We start from the raw sequence: 18,093 nt of genomic DNA, 5'->3' as shown, positions 1-18,093 counted from the left end.
CTGCGGCCGTGTGGGAGGGGCTGGCCCTGCTGCTGAGTCAGAGGGGGCCGGCCCCAGTGTCCTGGAGGGCGGGAGGCTCGGCTGGCTGGCGGCAGTGCCGGGCCGGCAGGGATCCACAGGGCCAGCAGGGCCAGGCGCCGCAGCCCCATTGCCCTGTGCTTCACACGGCCCCAGCCGGCCAGCAGCCCCGGTCACAGCCTGTGCCAGGGGATCCTCACCGCCTGCTGCCCTCGCCCCGTGCAGAGCCGCCCCTTCCCAGCAGCCATGGTGGCTGGCATGCTCATGCCGCTGGGCCAGCTCCGTGCCATCTATGAAGTGCTCTTCCGTGAGGGCGTGATGGTGGCCAAGAAGGACCGGAGGCCCCACAGCCAGCATCCCCACGTGCCTGGTGTCACCAACCTGCAGGTCCTGCGAGCCATGGCTTCCCTGCGGGCTCGAGGCCTGGTGCGGGAGACCTTTGCCTGGCGCCACTTCTACTGGTATCTGACCAACGAGGGCATCAGCCACCTTCGCCAGTATCTGCACCTGCCACCTGAGATCGTGCCGGCCTCCCTGCAGCGCGTGCGCCGCCCTGTCGGCATGGCGAACCCCGCTCGGCGCTCCCCTCACGTGCAGACCGTGCAGGGTCCCCTGGGCTGCCCGCCCAAGCGGGGGTCTGTGCCAGCCAGGGACGCCACCCAGGAGGAGAGGCGGGTCTACCGCAGGAAGGAGCCTGAGGAGGCAGCGTCTGAAACCCCTGTGGTGCCTGCCACCGCCCCTGGGACCCTGGTCAGGCCCGCCCCGGAGCCCACCCCAGCCACAGGTCAGCCACGTCCCAGCTCTAGGCTAAGAAGGGCGGGAAGGGGCCGTGGGTGTCAGGGCACCAGGCTTAGGCCTGGTGGCCGGGGAGGCAGCAGGAGGGTTGGGCCTTGGGTCACGCCAGCAGGTGGCGCCTTCTTTTCCTGAAGCTCCCTTGGACCCACGTGGCTCTGATGGGGCGGGGCGGGCCTGGATGGGCAACGCCGGCGGTTGGGACAGTTGCATGAGGCTGGCCCCGGGGCCTCCCTAGCTTTGTCCTTGCTCTACCCCCCCTTCCCAGTGGGCTGGCGGGATGGCCTTCTGTCCTCAGTGGGGACGTGAAGAGGTTCTGGCGTGGAGATGCGTGGAGCTGCTTTCCAGCAGTGTGGCCAGTCTGCCCAGTGGGGTGCCACATGCCGCTCCCCCAACAGCAGGGTGGCTTAGACTCTGCATGGCCTGCTGAGTACCTTCTGTGACCGGACACTTGGCCGGCTTGTCCAGGGCCTAGATGTGCTGGTTTAGGCGGGATGAGGAGAGAAGCGCCGAGTGTGGGCAGGACCAAAACCAGAGGCCTCTCCTGTGTCCCAGCTCCCACACAGGGAATGCCAGCAAATGTGCCTTGTGCCTGAAACTCCAGGACGCACTGGGGCCTCCAGAACCAGGCAGGCCTAGCGCCAAAGGGGAAATTTGTTCTCGGGGTGGGGACCTAGTGAGGGGTAGGCCCCACGTGGGGCACAGCTGGCAGGAGCTGAGGGTCCCCAGAGCCTTCATGGCCAGGGGCGTTGGTGGGTTCTCCCTGTGGCCTCACACTGCTTGGCCTTCCTCATTTCCCTATAAAGGGTGGCGGTGTCTCCCACTCGGGCCGGGTGTGGTGAGGGGAGGAAGCCCTCCCCCCTTTGCCTTCCTTCCTTGTCCTGTGAGGTGGCCGGGCCAGCTCAGTGGGTGAGGGTTCTGGGTGTGGCGGTGGTGGGCAGAGCAGGGGGCATCCCTCCCTGACCGAGGTGACTCAGTCTTCCCTTCCCAGGCATGGCCCCGGGTGGTGGCTCAGAGTTTCCAGCAGGAAATGAGCTCCGGGCTGAGTCAGTGCCACGGTGGCCCCTCCCGCTCCTGGGCCCTGTGGGCTGAGCATGAGGCCTGGGGCTCTGGGTGTGGTCTGGGCACCAGGACTGTGCCCCAGACTTCTGTTGACTGACGGCTGGGACGCGAGGGCTGTGCACAGAAGCGGGGACAGCTGCTCCTGTGCTTTGTGTCCAGCATTGTGCAGCTCCTCGGGAGCCCGTGTTGTCTGTGCCCTCACGTGCTGAGCCCATGCCTGAGCGGATCCGGCAGGATGAGCACTCCAGCAGAGCTGCTGGTGACCCCCTTGCCTTGCCTCTAAGGCTCAACCGGCACAGGTCCTTGTCGCCCGTGCTGGGCCTCGCCACATAGGGCTGTCGGGAGGGGCCCGCAGAAATGGCTTCTCAGAGCTTCAAAACCAGTGTGAACGAGCCGCACACCCCTGGTACTTCTCCAAGGAAGGCCACCACTGGAGCCTCGGGGGCAGCGGCCCCAAGGGCCCTCTGTCCACTGGACTGCCTCAGTCCATCCCGGCCTGGCGGGGGAGCCAGGAGCCCTCCGTGTGCTCCAGAGTTCTGTCTGTTGGGGGCCCCAGGGCCTCTTGGCCTCACAGCTGTGTGAAGGGTGTCCTCCCCTGTAGATACAGATGCAGCCTCCGTCCTGGCCACCCTAGACTCAAGCAGATGGACGGGGTGTCGGTGAGAGGCAGAGGTTGCCAGGGGCCCTCCAGGGAGGGGGACCTGCGCTGCAGAGAGCGGCCAGGACCAGAGGAGAGCATGGCGTCTCCTCAGGCCTTTGTGAGTTTCTTTTGCCTTCTCAACGTTTTGCCCAGAACCAGGGCCCGGGAGCATGGCCTAGTGGTGGAGTGCTTGCCCAGCATGCACAAAGACCTGGGTTCGATGCCTCAGTACCACAGACATAGAAATAAGCCAGAAGTGGTGCTGAGGCTCAAGTGGTAGAGCTCTAGCCTTGAGAAAGCCCAAGGGCAGTGCTCAGGCCCTGAGCTCAAGCCCAGGACTGGCACACACACAAAAAATTCAGAACCAACCCAGAAGTGTGTAGAGAAAAGACATCTGAGCACATGCAGGGCGCGGGCCCTGGGGATGTTACCCTGGGCGGGGCGGGGCCGGCGGGCCTGGACACCCTGGCTGCCTTCCCTTGTGGAGTGCAGGGTGCCCCGGCCTGGTGATGGGGCTTGGCAGGTTTTGACCCAGGCTGTGGTGGGTTTAGATGTGCATTTCCGGGTAAGCCCAGCTGTATCGGAGCTGCACTTCGGCTGGTTGCGAGGTGACATGTTTGCCCAGGTCAGAGAGCACCATGGCTGGGCGGGGGGGTGGGGTCTGCCCTGGACTGGAGAGGTGAGAAGCGGGGTGGGCTGTAGGCAGGGGTACACCACCTGCTCAGCTGTTTAGCCCCTGACTTTGTTTGCCACCACCCCAGCTCCAGACAGGATGGTGGGTGCGTGGCGTGGGGGGGTGGGCGGCCGGCGGGTGTGGCTGCTGGGGCCTGTGTGCTGAAGGGAGGCCTCAGGGCGGCTGCGTGGACTGGGGCTCCAGGCTGGGGGCTCGGGGGCTCGGGGACAGAGGCAGGCCTGCCACCCCCGCCCCTAGTCCAGCCCAGGCGGAGGTCTGAGGAGGAGCCAAACCCCAGCCCTCCATGGGATGGCCAGGGCATGAGTAGTAGCCCTCCCCTGGCCCCCACCCCTCCCCTCCTTCCTGCTTTGCCTTCCTCTCTGCCGGCTGTGGGAACGGCCTAGTTCCCAGCTTGTGGGGCTTTGCTATGGATAAGTACAGCATGGAGGAGCTGATCCAGCTTGGCCAAGGTAGGCCTGGCAGGAGTGCAGGGCTCTGATAGGCTGCGGAGGAGGGCGCGCCCAGCCTGCTGCATGGCTCTGGGTGGGCTGGGAAGGGCCGCCCAGCAGCCCACAGCTTGCTGGTCTCCAGGATGACAGTGTGGCCCCTCCGCTAGCGGTGGTAATGGGGGCAAGGGTTTCCAGGTCTTGCTGGGGGTGGAGATGGTTGTCCACCACTGCAGGCCACGCTTGCTTGGGGCCAGTCTCGCCTGTCCTTTGGGGACCCTAGTGAGGGACTGAGGCTAGGACCCAGCCTGCCTGGCATGGCCTCTGCCTGCTGCTTCCACTGGGTGCCGTGGGCCTGGCAGGAGTTGGCTTTCTCTGGTCTGCTTTGGGACAGCCACCATCTCTGACCGTCTGGATGCCTAGAGCCTGTCATGATGGGCCAGTGTCCTTCAGAAATGTCGAGGGAGGGAGTGGGGATGGAAAACCGCAGGCTCCGGGCCCCCAGGCTTCTGTCTGTCTTCCACTCCCCTGCAGCTTGCGTGTCTGGTCCTGGCGGTCAGGGATCAAAGCTGGTTCTCTGTGTGGTGCTGAAGGTTGAAGTATACATTGGAGACTCTCAAGTCATGGTGCCAGCTGCTCACTGTTTACCATGCCTCAGTTTCTTCCTCTGAATGCCCCAGGTCCCTGTGGAATGAGGTCCAGAGTTTAGCTCCCTTTCAGCCGTCCACCAGGGCTGAAGGGTCAGGGCCTGTACACCCCAGCTCTGAGGGAGTGGGCAGGCCTGTGCTGTCCCCAGACATGCGTGCCTGCATCCTGTTTCCCAGGGTGCCCTGTGCTTCAGGTCAGCACGGCAGCAGCAGACATGGGCTAGGCTTGTGCGCTGACCTCTGACCCCAGGCCTGCACAGACCAGGCCTGCTGGGGGCTTCAGGAAGCCTCCCCCACCCCAGATCCCCCTGGACACAGGAAGGGCCTTGCTGGGAGATGTCCGCCCTGTGATGAGGGCTCCTGTGGTTTGGGCCCCACTTTGGGGTTGTCTGGGTCTCTGGCCTACAGTGTGACCTTGGGGAGACAGTTCTGGCCTCTCTGGGGGACCAGGCATTGAGTGATATGTGCTTGGCCTTCTGGGAAAAAGAGGAGTGGCACTTGCTTGGCTGCTGTGCTATTTCCCAAGAGAAGCCCCTCAGACGAGTATCTGAGCCCCCCGTCCTGTTGTGTCACCCCAGATATGGCCTGAGTCCCTCACGCCTCCCATGGTGGCCCGAGCCCCAGACATGGCCCCGAGACCCTCACGCCTCCCGTGGTGGCCCGAGCCCCAGACGTGGCCCGAGCCCCTCACGCCTCCCGTGGTGGCCCGAGCCCCAGACGTGGCCCGAGTCCCTCACGCCTCCCGTGGTGGTCCGAGCCCCAGACGTGGCCCGAGACCCTCACGCCTCCTGTGGTGGCCCGAGCCCCAGACGTGGCCCGAGCCCCTCACGCCTCCCGTGGCGGATCCTTATTATAGCATCACTCCTGGCTGCTGGAGTGCGCAGCAGGGCAGGGTGAGTGTCGTGAGCCTCCCGGCCAGGCAGGACTCCAGGACGCCCTGGCTCCACACGTCATGTTCTAAGTCTGGACCGGTGACGAGTCTTGCTTGCGCCCTTGGGTATTTATATCGCCCGGGCCCCGAGCCCACCACTCCCCTCCCCCTCTGCTGCTGCTGACATCGGCTTGTTGGGGCCAGAGCCCGCCTCACCTCCGTGCTGCTGCCCGGCTTTCCACCTCCAGAGGGGCCTGTGACCCTCCCCACTCCCACCTACTCCCGGCCGCCCTGGGGGCTCCGTGCGCCATCCCCAATGAAGATTGTGCCCGGTAGGTGGGGCACCCGTGGCCGTGTTCTGAGGCTGCAGGCTGGAGGCAGAGGCTCTGTTCTGCACAAGCCTGTTCTGAGTTCACCCACCTGGCCTCAGTCCCTGTGCAGGGACCCTCGGGGGAACCTGGGGCCTGTGGAAGCCCCATGTCTTGGAGGGATGTGGGGTGAGCTGCTGGGCCGTGGTGAGGGCCGCCAGGGCCCTGGCACCCCCCCCCCATGCCTGCAGGCTGTGCCAGCGGCCCCGTCCAAGGCATTTGGGGTCTGGGGCTCTCCTTGGGGGGGTGGGGTGGCTGGCTTCCCCAGGACGGCTCGGGTGAGGGGACTGCGGCAGGCCCCTCCTCCTGGCGGGTGTGGCTGCGGTCAGGTAGGGGTTAAAGCTCCGGCTAACCTTGAGCGTGACAGCCCTGGCGGGGACAGCTGAGCTGGGCCTGTGGGTGGGGAGGGCGCGCGCCCGCCGGGGGGAGGAGTGAAGCCGGGCGGCAGGGCAGTCCCGGCGGCCGGGCAGCGCGGCGGCAGGGCGGCTCCGTCCGCGCCGGGAGGCGCCGCCTGCTCGCTGGCAGCCATGGAGCCGTCGGGCAGCCTGTTTCCCTCCCTGGTGGTCGTGGGCCATGCGGCCACTCTGGCCGCTGTGTGGCACTGGCGCAAAGGGCGTCGGCAGGCGCAGGCCCCGCCAGGTAAGCCCCTGCCCGGAGCCGGGCCGGGCCGGGCGGGGCGGGCGGGGCGGGGCCCACGGGGCGGGGCCCGCGGTGCCCACCCGGCCGGCCTCCTCTTCCGGGCCGGGCCGGGCCGAGCCGCGGCCGTCGGGCCGAGCCGCCCTGGGCAGGTGCCTGGCGGGACTGGCTGGGCCGGGCTGCCCGGCTCCAGCCTGGCCGCCGGGCCCGGGCAGGGCCTGCCTGCGGGCGCACGGTCGTCCGGGGCGGGCACCCCGAGGGCCCGCGGCCCAGGGCGCGCGGCCTCCTCCGCCAAAGTCGCCGGCTCCCGGGCCGCAGCGGGAGCTGGCCGCGGCCACACAGGACCGGGCGGGCCCTCGGGGACTGGCGGCTCTGCCCGGGCTCCCGGCCAGGGGCTGCCCGCCCGAGGGGACCCGCCCCGCCTCCGCCCGACCGCCTGTGTGGGGCGGCGGGGGGCGGCCGCCCCCTGCTGGGCGCCGGCCTGCAGTGCGGGCCGGGGCAGCTCGGGCCTGCTGGGAGGAGGAGGGGGAGGAGGAGGAGGAGGGCTGTCCCCGGGGCGGGGCGGGGGATGAGGAGGGGGATCAGGGCTGTCCCCGGGCCGGGGATGAGGAGGGGGATCAGGGCTGTCCCCGGGGCGGGGGGGGGATGAGGAGGGGGATCAGGGCTGTCCCCGGGGCGGGGGGGGGGATGAGGAGGGGGATCAGGGCTGTCCCCGGGGCGGGGCGGGGGATGAGGAGGGGGATCAGGGCTGTCCCCCGGGGTGGGGGGGATGAGGAGGGGGATCAGGGCTGTCCCCGGGGCGGGGCGGGGGATGAGGAGGGGGATCAGGGCTGTCCCCGGGGCGGGGCGGGGGATGAGGAGGGGGATCAGGGCTGTCCCCCGGGGTGGGGGGGATGAGGAGGGGGATCAGGGCTGTCCCCGGGGCGGGGCGGGGGATGAGGAGGGGGATCAGGGCTGTCCCCCGGGGTGGGGGGGATGAGGAGGGGGATCAGGGCTGTCCCCGGGGCGGGGCGGGGGATGAGGAGGGGGATCAGGGCTGTCCCCCGGGGTGGGGGGGATGAGGAGGGGGATCAGGGCTGTCCCCCGGGGCGGGGGGGGGGATGAGGAGGGGGATCAGGGCTGTCCCCGGGGCGAGGGGATGAGGAGGGGGATCAGGGCTGTCCCCCGGGGCGGGGGATGAGGAGGGGGATCAGGGCTGTCCCCCGGGGCGGGGGGGATGAGGAGGGGGATCAGGGCTGTCCCCCGGGGCGGGGGGGATGAGGGGGATCAGGTCTGTCCCCGGGGCGGGGGATGAGGAGGGGGATCAGGGCTGTCCCCCGGGGCGGGGGGGGGGATGAGGAGGGGGATCAGGGCTGTCCCCGGGGCGGGGGAGGAGGAGGGGGATCAGGGCTGTCCCCCGGGGCGGGGGGGGGGGAGGAGGAGGGGTCACCGCGCAGCCCCGGCTCCCTCAAGTCCAGGACTCAGGACGCCACCAGGGTGCCCGGGCCCAGGCCTCTTCCCTGCGCCCGCTTCCGGGTCTGGACTGGACCCGGGCCCCGCCCTCGGCGGAGGGGCCGCCTCCGCCCCTGCCCTGTCGGCTCGGCCCGAGCCCGGGAGTCGGGCGTGGCGTCCCCAGTCCCACGGGACTCGCGTGTCCGGGGGCGCGGCTTCCGCCTGGGCGGGGCCGGGTCCGCCTTCAGCCTTCAGCTCAACTGGCATCGCGGCCCTGCGCCGGGTCCGGGAAGCGCCGGGGCTCCGAGCTCATGGCTGCGGCGGGGACGCGGGGGGCGCGGACGGCCTTCGTGCCGTCGAGGGGACTCGCGCTGGAGCCGCCGGGCTGGCTGGACCGGGGCGGCGAGCCGGCCCGCCGGGGCTACCTGTACTCCCAGCTGTGCTGCGCAGGTTCGCCGGGCCTGCGGGAGGGGCGGGGCCTGCGGGGAGGGCGGGGCTTCCGGGCTCAGAGCGGCCGCCCGGGCTACCTGTGCTCTCGGCTGTGCCGCGCAGATTCGCGGGGCCGCGGGGGCGGGGCTTGCGGGGAGGGGCGGGGCCTGCGGGGAGGGGCGGGGCCTGCGGGCGCGGGCTCCGGCCCGGTGTGGAAGGGCGAGGCACTGCTTCCCCCCAGCCCACCGGCGTGTGGGAGCAGAGTCGGGTCTCCGGGTGTGTCTGTCGCCTGAGGCACGGCTGCCCTCGAGGCTTGGAAGTGGGCGGGGACAGGGAGGAGGAGGGGAGGCCCTGAAGGGAGGCGCGCGGGGCCCGCAGCCTCCCGGGCTCCATGGCGGCAGCGGCCGAGGGTCAGCCCTGGTGCCCGGCTTCTCCGCGCTTTCCAGACCTTCCCGCCCCTCCCGGGCCTGTTCCCAGGGGCGGAGCGAGCGCTGACGCGGACGACGCAGCCGTCCCTGCCCTGGGGGCCGAGGGGCCGAGGGGGGCCTGGTGCTCTGCGGAGGGGCGGCAGCGCCTCCACGGGGGCGGGGCGTGTGTGTGTGTGTGTGCGTGTGTGTCTGTGTCGGTGTGTGTGTGTCACACACAGCTTCCTGGCTGAGGGGGCCCTGGGCCTGGTCCTCTGCAGAGGCGGCAGCCCCTCCACAGGGGCGGGGCGTGTGTGCGTGTGTGTGTGTGTGTGTGTGTGTGTCAGGCAGACACATGTCTGAGCAGCTCAGGCCCTGTACTGCAAGTGCGGGGTCAGGGCTGGGATTTGAGTGTTGAGGAAGGACAGCTGCTGGGGGAAGAAGGAGGGTCTTAGGCTGGACACTGCAGGACATCCCGTGGCGGGCCTGGCAGAGCCCCTGGGGTTCGCAGCTGAGCCTCCCCCTTCTCTGCCCTGTGGGTTCCCCAGCTCTGGCCATGGGGCAGCAAGACTGGGTGTGGCTAGCCTCTCCTGGAGCAGGGCCTGAGGTTCTGGGGGAAACGGGCGCCTCCTCAGCAGCACACATCTCCATTGCATCTAGCCAGGCGCATGGACTGGAAAATTCTTGTGGTCTGGGTGGTACATTCTTTCCTACAGTGATGGGCAGGCTGGCCAACGAGGCCGCTCCCTCACCCATCCGAGGGAGTCACTGGGGCCCTTTCGCCTTTGCCCTGCTGGCCACCTTTACAACCTGCCGGCCGCGGTTATTTGTGAGCCCCACCTGGCTGCAAACAGCCTCAAGGTGGGGCTTCCTTTCCAGTGAGTCACAGCACTCTGCCCCCCTCCCCAGACCTGAGTCACTGGCTATATGTTCTTGGGGGGTACTCCACTGCCCCCTGTGCCATTTCCTGGGAAGTGGGGGTGGCCAAGCTGTGGGCTGGCTGCTGGGGTGAGTCAGTGTTCTGCTATGATCTGTACTTGCTTGCCTGAGGTGGCTTGGCTTGGGTGGGGTTCAGAATCTTTGGGGGTTCTGCCCAAGACTGGCCCTGAGCCAGTCCAAGAGCCCAGCAGGCCAGGCTTGGAGGGCTCGGGGTGAGGCCTGATCCCTCCTGGGCTGTACGGGGTGGGGTAGATGTCCAGGGGGCCTCCTCCAGCCCGGGTGCCACGCAGGTTAGTGTGTCTCCAGCGGGGGAGGGGATCAGGCTGAGGTGGCCAGGGACCCGGCCTGGAAGATGCTCCGTGAACATGGGGGTGGCCCCCAGCCCCTCAGCCCTGCGCTTGCGAGTCCTTTCCCTTGCTGGTGCAGTGGGAACATTCTACTGAGTGACCTTTGCCAGGCAGCAGAGCCAGGTGGTCCCATCCTGGCTCTTCCCCACCCTCCCTCGCTGCCTTTGTGGGCTGGGTGAGGAAACCCCGGCTTCCTGTTTCTGCGGGCCGCGGGTGTGGCTGTGGGGGAGGGGCGGCCTTCCTCCTTCCCTTGGGACACGCCCCTCCCGGCGCCATGGGGTGGGGCTCCCCCAAAGCCCTGCCTTGGCTGGGGAGTAAGACAGGCAGCTGTGTGCGGATCCTGTACGGAGTGTGTCCAGCTCGGCAGCCAGCCTCCAGTAGCCTGACCGCCAAAGGGCTAGACAAAGTGCAGCACCCGAGGGCTTGAGGGACTCGGCCCACCATGTCTCAGCACCGGCTCCGCGTCCCTCAACCAGAGGGCCTGGGGGGCAAGAGAACCAGCTCAGAGGACAACCTCTACCTGGCTGTGCTCAGGGCCTCTGAGGGCAAGAAAGGTAGTCGGCGCCTCTGGGGCAGGGCCTGGCAGGAAGCCTTGGCACTGGGTGGGGTGGGGCCTGGGCTCTGACACTCTGGGTTTGGGGACAGATTCTGAGATGGGCAGCTACGTGCACCCTGTGCTGAGTGGGCCTTGCGTGTAGAATCAGGGCAGCGGGGGCATTCTGTGCCCACCCCGGGGGTTGCAGTCAGGATGCAGGCTGTGATCAGCCTGACTCTGCCGAGCTCCTGCTTAGCCTGGGAGGCAGCATGTGGGGTGCGGCAGGCCCTGACTTGTGCACCCTGAGCTCGGGTGTGGCTGTGGCCCCAGACTTCTTCCCATCTCCTCACGAGACAATAGAGGCTTTGACCCACAGCCCCCTGCTGAGCCTGGGAGTGGGCCTGGGTCTGGGTCTGGGCCTGCTGTCTTGGTAGAAATGGAGGCTAGAAGGACCTGGGTTTCCGTCATCTGGAAGGCCCCCTGCCCTGGTCTGGGGCCCTTAGCCTTGGTCTGGCAGGCCAGGTGGCAGACTCCACCTGGGGGCCTCCCCCAGGCTCTACCAGGCCCCGGGTAAACGTGCCTTGTTTCCCCCAGATGAGCGGGACCGTGTGCAGAAGAAAACCTTCACCAAGTGGGTCAACAAGCATCTCATCAAGGTGGGTGGCTCCTGTGGCCAGGGTGGGGAGGTGCCAGGCCGCCCTGCCCTCGGGCCTTCATGCTGCCCAAGCTCCCCTTTCATCTCTGAGACCTGTTAACTTCTGTCCTTTCCTCCCACGCTCACTCCTGTCTCTCCTCCTCTTCCTTCTGGTCTCTCCTGGGCTCTGTGGCAGCACTGGAGGGCAGAGGTAGGTGGCTCTGTGGGTTGGACCCAGCTCTTTGCTGTGCCCCCTCCCTTGGGCTCTTGGTGGCCGTGGGAATCCGGCCACAACACCTATTGCTCCCGCAGGCGCAGAGACACGTCAGTGACCTGTATGAGGACCTCCGCGATGGACACAACCTCATCTCTCTGCTGGAAGTCCTCTCAGGGGACAGCCTGGTGCGTGTATCCCAGACCTCCAGGGCCCTGCACGCTGTCCCCACCTACCCCTCTCTGGGCACCTAGACCTCCAGGGCCCTGCACACTGCCCCCCTCCCCTCCCAGGCACCTGGACCTCCTGGGCCCTGCATGTGGCCTCCCCCACCCCCAGGCATCCTGCTGCCTTCTCTCCTTGGGGCCTTTCCCACCTGGTCCATTCTTGTCCAGCATGGCCCCTCCTTCCTCCTGGGAGCAGCCTGGCCTTGCCCCTCATTGTGCCTCCTGGTCTGGGGGGTTGGCATCTCAGCTGAGGGTCTGGCCTGTGAGTGGCCCTGACCTTGTGCCGCAGGCCGCCCTAGCCTTTGCTGTCCTCTGCATTGGAGCCCTAACACAATGACCTCATGCTCTGCTCTGCTCTGGTTTCTCTGCTGCTTGGACTCTGAATCCTGACCTCTGCCCTTTGCCCTTTGCCCTGCTCTGGCTGGGCAGCCGAGGGAGCGGGATTTAATCAGGAGTTTGCGCCTGGTGAGTGGTGGTGGTGGTGCCACAACGGCTGGTGGCTCCCCAGACGAGAGCCCCTGCAGCTCACCGGGGCCAGTGACCAGTCCAGCCTGGCCCACATCTAGCTCTTGGGTGGGAGATGGTTGTGTGTCAAGCTCCCCACGGTTTCACCCCCTGTCCTGCTTCAGTCCACGCCTGAACCTGCCAGACCTGCAGAGGCCACGGCCACTGGGCGGGAGATGCCCTCCACCGCCACGCCTCCACCCCGGCTTCCTGGCCATTGTCTCCTCCCCCCTTCCTTTCTTCCTTCCTTCCTTCCTTCCTTCCTTCCTTCCTTCCTTCCTTCCCTCGCTTGGGTTGCAGGTTCCCCAGCCCCTGCCTGGCCTGGGCCTGGCCTTGGGCTCCCCTTTTCCAGGGACCCGGGATGTGTGAGGTGCTGTCACCCCACCGCAGACAATCCTTGGTTCGGTCCCTGCTGCTGCTCTGGTGACTCCTCAGGGGCCTGGCCTGGGAGCTGCGGCTGCCGGGGTCTCTGACCATGCCCTGCCTCCTCTCAGCCCCGGGAGAAGGGGAGAATGCGTTTCCACAAGCTACAGAATGTCCAGATCGCCCTGGACTACCTGCGGCATCGCCAGGTAAGACTGCCCGGCCCTGCCCTGCCCCCGTCCCACGCCTCGGCCCCCAGCCTGCCCGGCGCTGGGACTGACTGCACCCTGTGTGTAGGTGAAGCTGGTAAACATCAGGAACGATGACATTGCCGACGGCAACCCCAAGCTGACCCTCGGCCTCATCTGGACAATCATCCTGCACTTCCAGGTAGAGCCGCTGCCTGCACTGTAGAGCTGCTGCCTGCACATAGAGCCGCTGCCCTCAGGGGGAGCCGCTGCCCACAGGGGGGGCCGCTGCCCTCAGGTGGGGCCGCTGCCCTCAGGGGGAGCCGCTGCCCTCAGGGGGAGCCGCTGCCCACAGGGGGGCCGCTGCCCTCAGGTGGGGCCGCTGCCCGAAGGGGGAGCCACTGCCCGCAGGTTGCTGGGCTCCTTGGATGCCCAGAGGTAGTACTGGGAATAGAGAACTTCTTGCCAGCCCCTTATGGGCTTGGTGTAGCCCGAGGGCCCAGGCCTTTCTCCAGGCCTGCTGCATGGCCCACGCCCTCTGGCCCCTGCTGGGCAGGGCTGTGGAGCCTCCTTGCAGAGGAATGTGCTCTTTGCTGGCTTGCCCGGGGGAAGCTTCTGGAGCTGTGGGGCCTGCCCGGGCTGACTCATTCCATGCCTGTGCCGCCTGCACAGGAAGCCACAAATCTGAGATTGGGGCTGGAAGCCAGTCTAGCACGGCAGCTGAGTCACATGGGCTGGCAGGCTGACAGACAGGCAGCTAGCAACAGGCCAGCAGACATACTGATGGCAGACGCAGACCTGAGACTGGACGGGGCCAGGCTTCCCAGCACATGCCCCATGCACGGCACCCAGGAACCTAGCTGGGCCTGCAACTGGAAGGAGCCCCCCAAAGACAACCTTTTCTAGACCTGCGGTTCTAGACCAAATTCGGGATCTGCCTGTGCTCTTATGTCTACTACCTGCCAACTGTGCCAACTCTGGGCAGAGCATGCATCCTAGGCCTCCCTGCTCGGGGCCAGGGCACCCTCCATGGTGGGCTCTGACTTGATCTGTGGCTGGAGCAGCTGGGGCCTGGGTGCTGAGCCGTGGGCGGCAGGCCTCAGTGTCCCCAGCCCTGGGGGAGCCTCTGTGCCTCCACTGACCTGGCTGCGTGCCCAACAGATGCCCAGCCCCTCGGCTTTGATGCGGGCGGCCATGGAGGTGGGTGGACGGGCCTGCAGGCCAGAGGGCCATGCTGAGCTTCTGCCTCTGCCGCTCAGATCTCCGACATCCAGGTGAGCGGGCAGTCGGAGGACATGACTGCGAAGGAGAAGCTGCTGCTGTGGTCCCAGCGCATGGTGGAGGGCTACCAGGGCCTGCGCTGCGACAACTTCACCACGAGCTGGCGCGACGGGCGCCTCTTCAACGCCATCATCCACCGGCACAAGTGCGTGGGGGGAGGTGGGAACGTTCGCTGGGCAACGGCAGACAAGTCAGGGCAGGGCGGGACAGGAGCCTGGTGCCTGTGCCTGCAGGCCAGGCCAGCCCCGCTCTGGAGGCTGCTCACCTCCCGGGGCCTTGCAGCACCACCGGTTCTTCCAGACGTGTGGGGGCCTGCAGGGGGTCCAGGCTGGCACGGCCTCCCCTCCATGGACAAGCCTCATGGGTGGGAGTAGGGAGCTTGGCGGACAGGCAGTGCACTTTTGTCTGTGTGTCTGTGTGTCTGAGTGTCTGATGGCAGCCTCCCCTACCCCTTTTCTGGCCTGCCTCACCCACCCCTCCCGCAGGCCCAGGCTTATTGACATGAACAAGGTGTACCGGCAGACCAACCTGGAGAACCTCGACCAGGCTTTCTCCGTGGCCGAGCGGGACCTGGGGGTGACGAGGCTCCTGGACCCTGAGGGTGCGAGCAGCTGCCACCTCGTCCTCCCACCCTCTTCTGTGGAGGCCCCCTCCCCTCACACCCCCACCCAGCCCCCCTGCCCCTTCCACAGCCCCAGCCAGTCCTCCTACCCCCTCCTCTCCTCATCCAGATGTCCTCCTCCCCCTCTCCCCTGTCTCCTCCCCCAACCCCCTCCCCACTCACCCAGCCCCCGTCTCTACAGATGTGGATGTCCCTCAGCCTGACGAGAAGTCCATTATCACCTACGTCTCATCCCTCTACGACGCCATGCCCCGGGTGCCCGGTGCTCAGGATGGGGTGAGGGCCAATGTGAGTCCCCTCCAGGAGGGTAGGAGCGGGCTCTCTGCCCCAGATGGCAGTTTCACACCTTCTCTGTGCTCAGGAGCTGCAGCTTCGCTGGCAGGAGTACCGAGAGCTCGTGCTGCTGCTGCTGCAGTGGACCCGCCACCACACCGCCGCCTTCGAGGAGCGCAAGTTCCCTGCCAGCTTCGAAGAGATCGAGGTAGGTGCTGCCCGGTCCTGCCTGCTGGGGCCAGCTGCCATGTCTGCTCGCGTGTGACGCTGACCCCTGTGCCTGCAGATCCTGTGGTGTCAGTTCTTAAAGTTTAAGGAGACAGAGCTTCCAGCCAAGGAGGCAGACAAAAACCGGTCCAAGGGCATCTACCAGTCCCTGGAGGTGAGGCGTGCCTCTGGGCAGTGAGTGGGGTGTCCGGGGGGGGGCCTGGGAAGACATTCAGGTGGCTGGTCTAAGCCCCAGGGCCTGGCACCCTCTCCAGGATGGCCTAGCCTTCTCCACTGAGCTTTGGAGACCGGGTAGGGTGAGCCCCTGGCCTCTGCACCCGAGGCCTGAGTGTGGTTTCTGCTCACAGGGGGCAGTGCAGGCAGGCCAGCTCAAGGTGCCCCCCGGCTACCACCCGCTCGATGTGGAGAAGGAGTGGGGCAAGCTGCACGTGGCCATACTGGAGCGGGAGAAGCAACTCCGAAGCGAGTTTGAGAGGTGGGTGGGGTGAAGGCTGCAAGTGGGCGGGGGGGGGGGACAGGCGGGCGGAGGCCCTGCGGTGGCTGGGGCACCACCCCAGGGTGAGTCACTGCTTGGGGAGGAAATCCCCCCCCCGCCCCAGCGGGGGAACCCAGTCTCCTTGCTTGCCCAGGACTAGCTGGACAGTGACCGGCCCAGGGCAGGCAGCTGGGGGACCGGCAGCCCGCAGGGGCAGGCAGCTTGGCAGTGTGGCGGCCCTGCGGCTCAGCGCGGCCCCCTGGTGCTCTGGCTGTAGGTTGGAGTGTCTTCAGCGCATAGTGAGCAAACTGCAGATGGAAGCCGGGCTGTGTGAGGAGCAGCTGAACCAGGCCGACGCCCTGCTGCAGTCGGTGAGGGGGAGGGGCCGGGAGCGGTGGGGAGGGCTGCCCTCCCTCTTCCCCCTTCCCTCTTCCACCACAGGATGGGAGGGAGTTGCTACAGCTAGGGGTGGCCTGTGGGCTAGCTGGGGGGGGGCATGGGTGGGGCCAGGCAGTAATGGAAGCCTGAGTACCTCCCCTCTGGTACCTCCCCTCTGGTGTCATGCCAACTCTGACCTCCTGCTGTGGGCAGAGCTGGCCTCTGGGCATGAGAGAACTGGGCCTCCGCCCTACCACCTCCCAAGCTGACTCCTTTCCTGACAGCTCATGGTAGGGGGATGAGGGAGGAAGGGAGAAAGGCCCCAGATGTGCTGCTGGCTGAGTGCTGTGGTTCAGAGGGAGCAGGGCTGTGAGCAGGGCTGTTGGGCAGCTGAGTTCTGGGAGAGAGTGACGGAGGAGGCGCAGGACGGGCCTGGGCACAGGCTGTGAAGGAGTCCTCTGGAGCAGACGGGCCCTGCAGAAAGCGAGCTGCCATAGACTTCCTGAGGAGCGTAGGGTCAACAGGGAAGGAGGGGTCGGGCAAGCCTGGGGTCCGCTGAGCCCCGCTCTCAGGCCGGACCAGGGTGAAGGGCCGCCTAGGTGGAGGCCACTCCCCAGTCACACTGAGCGCCCTCAGGATATCCGGCTGCTGGCCTCGGGCAAGGCACCACAGCAGGCTGGCGAGGTGGGGCGAGACTTGGAGAAGGCTGACGGCATGATCCGGCTGCTGTTCAATGACGTGCAGACCCTCAAGGATGGCCGGCACCCACAGGGAGAGCAGATGTACCGCAGGTGAACCTGCTGGCCCGCCCCTTAGGCCCGGGCAGCCTGGGCCGCGAGCCCGGCCCTCACCGCCTCCTCCCTGCCCAGGGTGTACCGACTCCACGAGCGTCTGGTGGCCATCCACACCGAGTACAACCTGCGCCTGAAGGCCGGCGTGGTGCCCCCCGTGACCCAGGTGACCCTGCAGAGCACACAGAGGCGCCCAGAGCTGGAGGACTCCACCCTGCGCTACCTGCAGGACCTGCTGGCCTGGGTGGAGGAGAACCAGCGCCGGGTGGACAGCGCCGAGTGGGGTGTGGACCTGCCCAGTGTGGAGGCGCATCTGGGCAGCCACCGAGGCCTGCACCAGTCCATTGAGGAGTTCCGGGCCAAGATCGAGCGTGCGCGGAGCGATGAGGTACACAGCCCGTGTGGAGCATGCCCTGAGGGCTGGGCCCGGCCCTCCTCACAGGCCCCACCCATCACAGGCCTGGCCCCTCCTCACAGGCCTCGCCCCTGCCTGTCCTTGTGTCTTGCAGAGCCAGCTCTCCCCAGCCACCCGTGGTGCCTACCGAGACTGCCTGGGTAAACTAGACCTGCAGTATGCAAAGCTTCTGGTGAGCAAGGGACCCGTGGAGACATGGGGGGAGAGGGAGAGCCGGGGGGCTGCGGTCTGCTGACGTGTTCCCTGCTTGCCCACAGAACTCCTCCAAGGCCCGACTCCGGTACCTTGAGAGCCTGCATGGCTTCGTGGCAGCTGCCACCAAGGAACTGATGTGGCTTAGTGAGAAGGAGGAGGAGGAAGTGGACTTTGATTGGAGTGACCGCAATGCTAACATGGCTGCCAAGAAGGAGAGCTACTCGGTGAGGCAGCCCAGCCTTCTAGAACCTTCTCATGCACCCCTTCCTGGTCCCCTCCCAGTGTCTGCACAGTCTTCCACTGAGTGGAGGCCGTGTCAGTGGGGACCACCAGTCCTTTGGTTGTGGACAGACCCTGACTGCTTGGCCTGAGGTCTAGACAGGGCTCTGCCTTTGGGGCTGTGGCGCCCACACCCCTGGGATGGGATTGGGCGTCCCCTAGCCGGGCTGCCAGGCTCTGCCCTGGCCCATAGAGAGGGATCTGGGGTTCGGGTCACCTGGCCAGCTGTCGTGACACTGTTCCCGGGCCAGGCCCTGATGCGGGAGCTGGAGCTGAAGGAGAAGAAGATCAAGGAGATTCAGAGCACTGGGGACCGGCTGCTGCGTGATGACCACCCAGCCAGGCCCACCGTGGAGGTGCGGGTGGGGCTCGGGCTGGGGGGTTGCAGAGGGACCTGGTGGGGGAGCACCGGCCTAAGGGGTGCTGTCCTGCAGTCCTTCCAGGCAGCCCTGCAGACGCAGTGGAGCTGGATGCTGCAGCTGTGTTGCTGCATCGAGGCACACCTCAAGGAGAACACTGCCTACTTCCAGGTGAGGACCGGGGACCCGGGGATCCTGCATTAGGGTGGCCTGCCCGGCACCCGGGCCCCATCGGTCTGTGACCCCCTCTCCGTCCCTCAGTTCTTCTCAGATGTGCGGGAGGCTGAAGAGCAGCTGCAGAAGCTTCAGGACACCTTGCGCAGAAAGTACAGCTGCGACCGCTCCACCACCGTCACGCGGCTCGAGGACCTGCTGCAGGACGCGCAGGTGAGGCGGCGCCCCCTGGGTGCTCAGGGGAAGGACCCCCAG

At 67.3% G+C, this 18,093-nt stretch overlaps 1 protein-coding gene across 14 annotated transcripts in view; it reads left to right on the top strand.

Moving 5' to 3' along the window:
- Plec (plectin) overlaps positions 1 to 18,093 on the top strand; it is a 51,232-nt gene that overhangs the window by 15,980 nt on the left and 17,159 nt on the right. For 3 of the 14 annotated variants that reach the window (XM_090339559.1, XM_090339552.1, XM_090339558.1), the window contains 18 exons: positions 10,833 to 10,894; positions 11,185 to 11,274; positions 12,312 to 12,389; positions 12,478 to 12,570; positions 13,628 to 13,794; positions 14,135 to 14,250; positions 14,453 to 14,559; positions 14,633 to 14,752; positions 14,831 to 14,926; positions 15,120 to 15,247; positions 15,525 to 15,618; positions 16,262 to 16,416; positions 16,495 to 16,804; positions 16,926 to 17,003; positions 17,089 to 17,250; positions 17,557 to 17,661; positions 17,740 to 17,835; positions 17,926 to 18,051. In XM_090339559.1, the coding sequence (XP_090195685.1) occupies positions 10,833 to 10,894; positions 11,185 to 11,274; positions 12,312 to 12,389; positions 12,478 to 12,570; positions 13,628 to 13,794; positions 14,135 to 14,250; positions 14,453 to 14,559; positions 14,633 to 14,752; positions 14,831 to 14,926; positions 15,120 to 15,247; positions 15,525 to 15,618; positions 16,262 to 16,416; positions 16,495 to 16,804; positions 16,926 to 17,003; positions 17,089 to 17,250; positions 17,557 to 17,661; positions 17,740 to 17,835; positions 17,926 to 18,051 (2,183 nt within the window). Of the gene's footprint in view, positions 1 to 3; positions 803 to 5,937; positions 6,157 to 7,832; positions 8,035 to 10,016; positions 10,258 to 10,832; positions 10,895 to 11,068; positions 11,084 to 11,184; positions 11,275 to 11,742; positions 11,779 to 12,311; positions 12,390 to 12,477; positions 12,571 to 13,627; positions 13,795 to 14,134; positions 14,251 to 14,452; positions 14,560 to 14,632; positions 14,753 to 14,830; positions 14,927 to 15,119; positions 15,248 to 15,524; positions 15,619 to 16,261; positions 16,417 to 16,494; positions 16,805 to 16,925; positions 17,004 to 17,088; positions 17,251 to 17,556; positions 17,662 to 17,739; positions 17,836 to 17,925; positions 18,052 to 18,093 lie in introns of those variants that run through there. The other 11 variants (XM_090339545.1, XM_090339550.1, XM_090339549.1 and 8 more) reach the window with 11 other exon arrangements.

The sequence above is a fragment of the Megascapheus bottae genome, chromosome 9 (genome assembly GCF_031878675.1).
Source record: "Megascapheus bottae isolate mThoBot1 chromosome 9, mThoBot2.hap1, whole genome shotgun sequence".
In the NCBI taxonomy this organism is placed as follows: Eukaryota; Metazoa; Chordata; class Mammalia; order Rodentia; family Geomyidae; genus Megascapheus; species Megascapheus bottae.
Note: the sequence above shows the minus strand (reverse complement) of the source record. Positions and strands in the feature narration are given on the sequence as shown.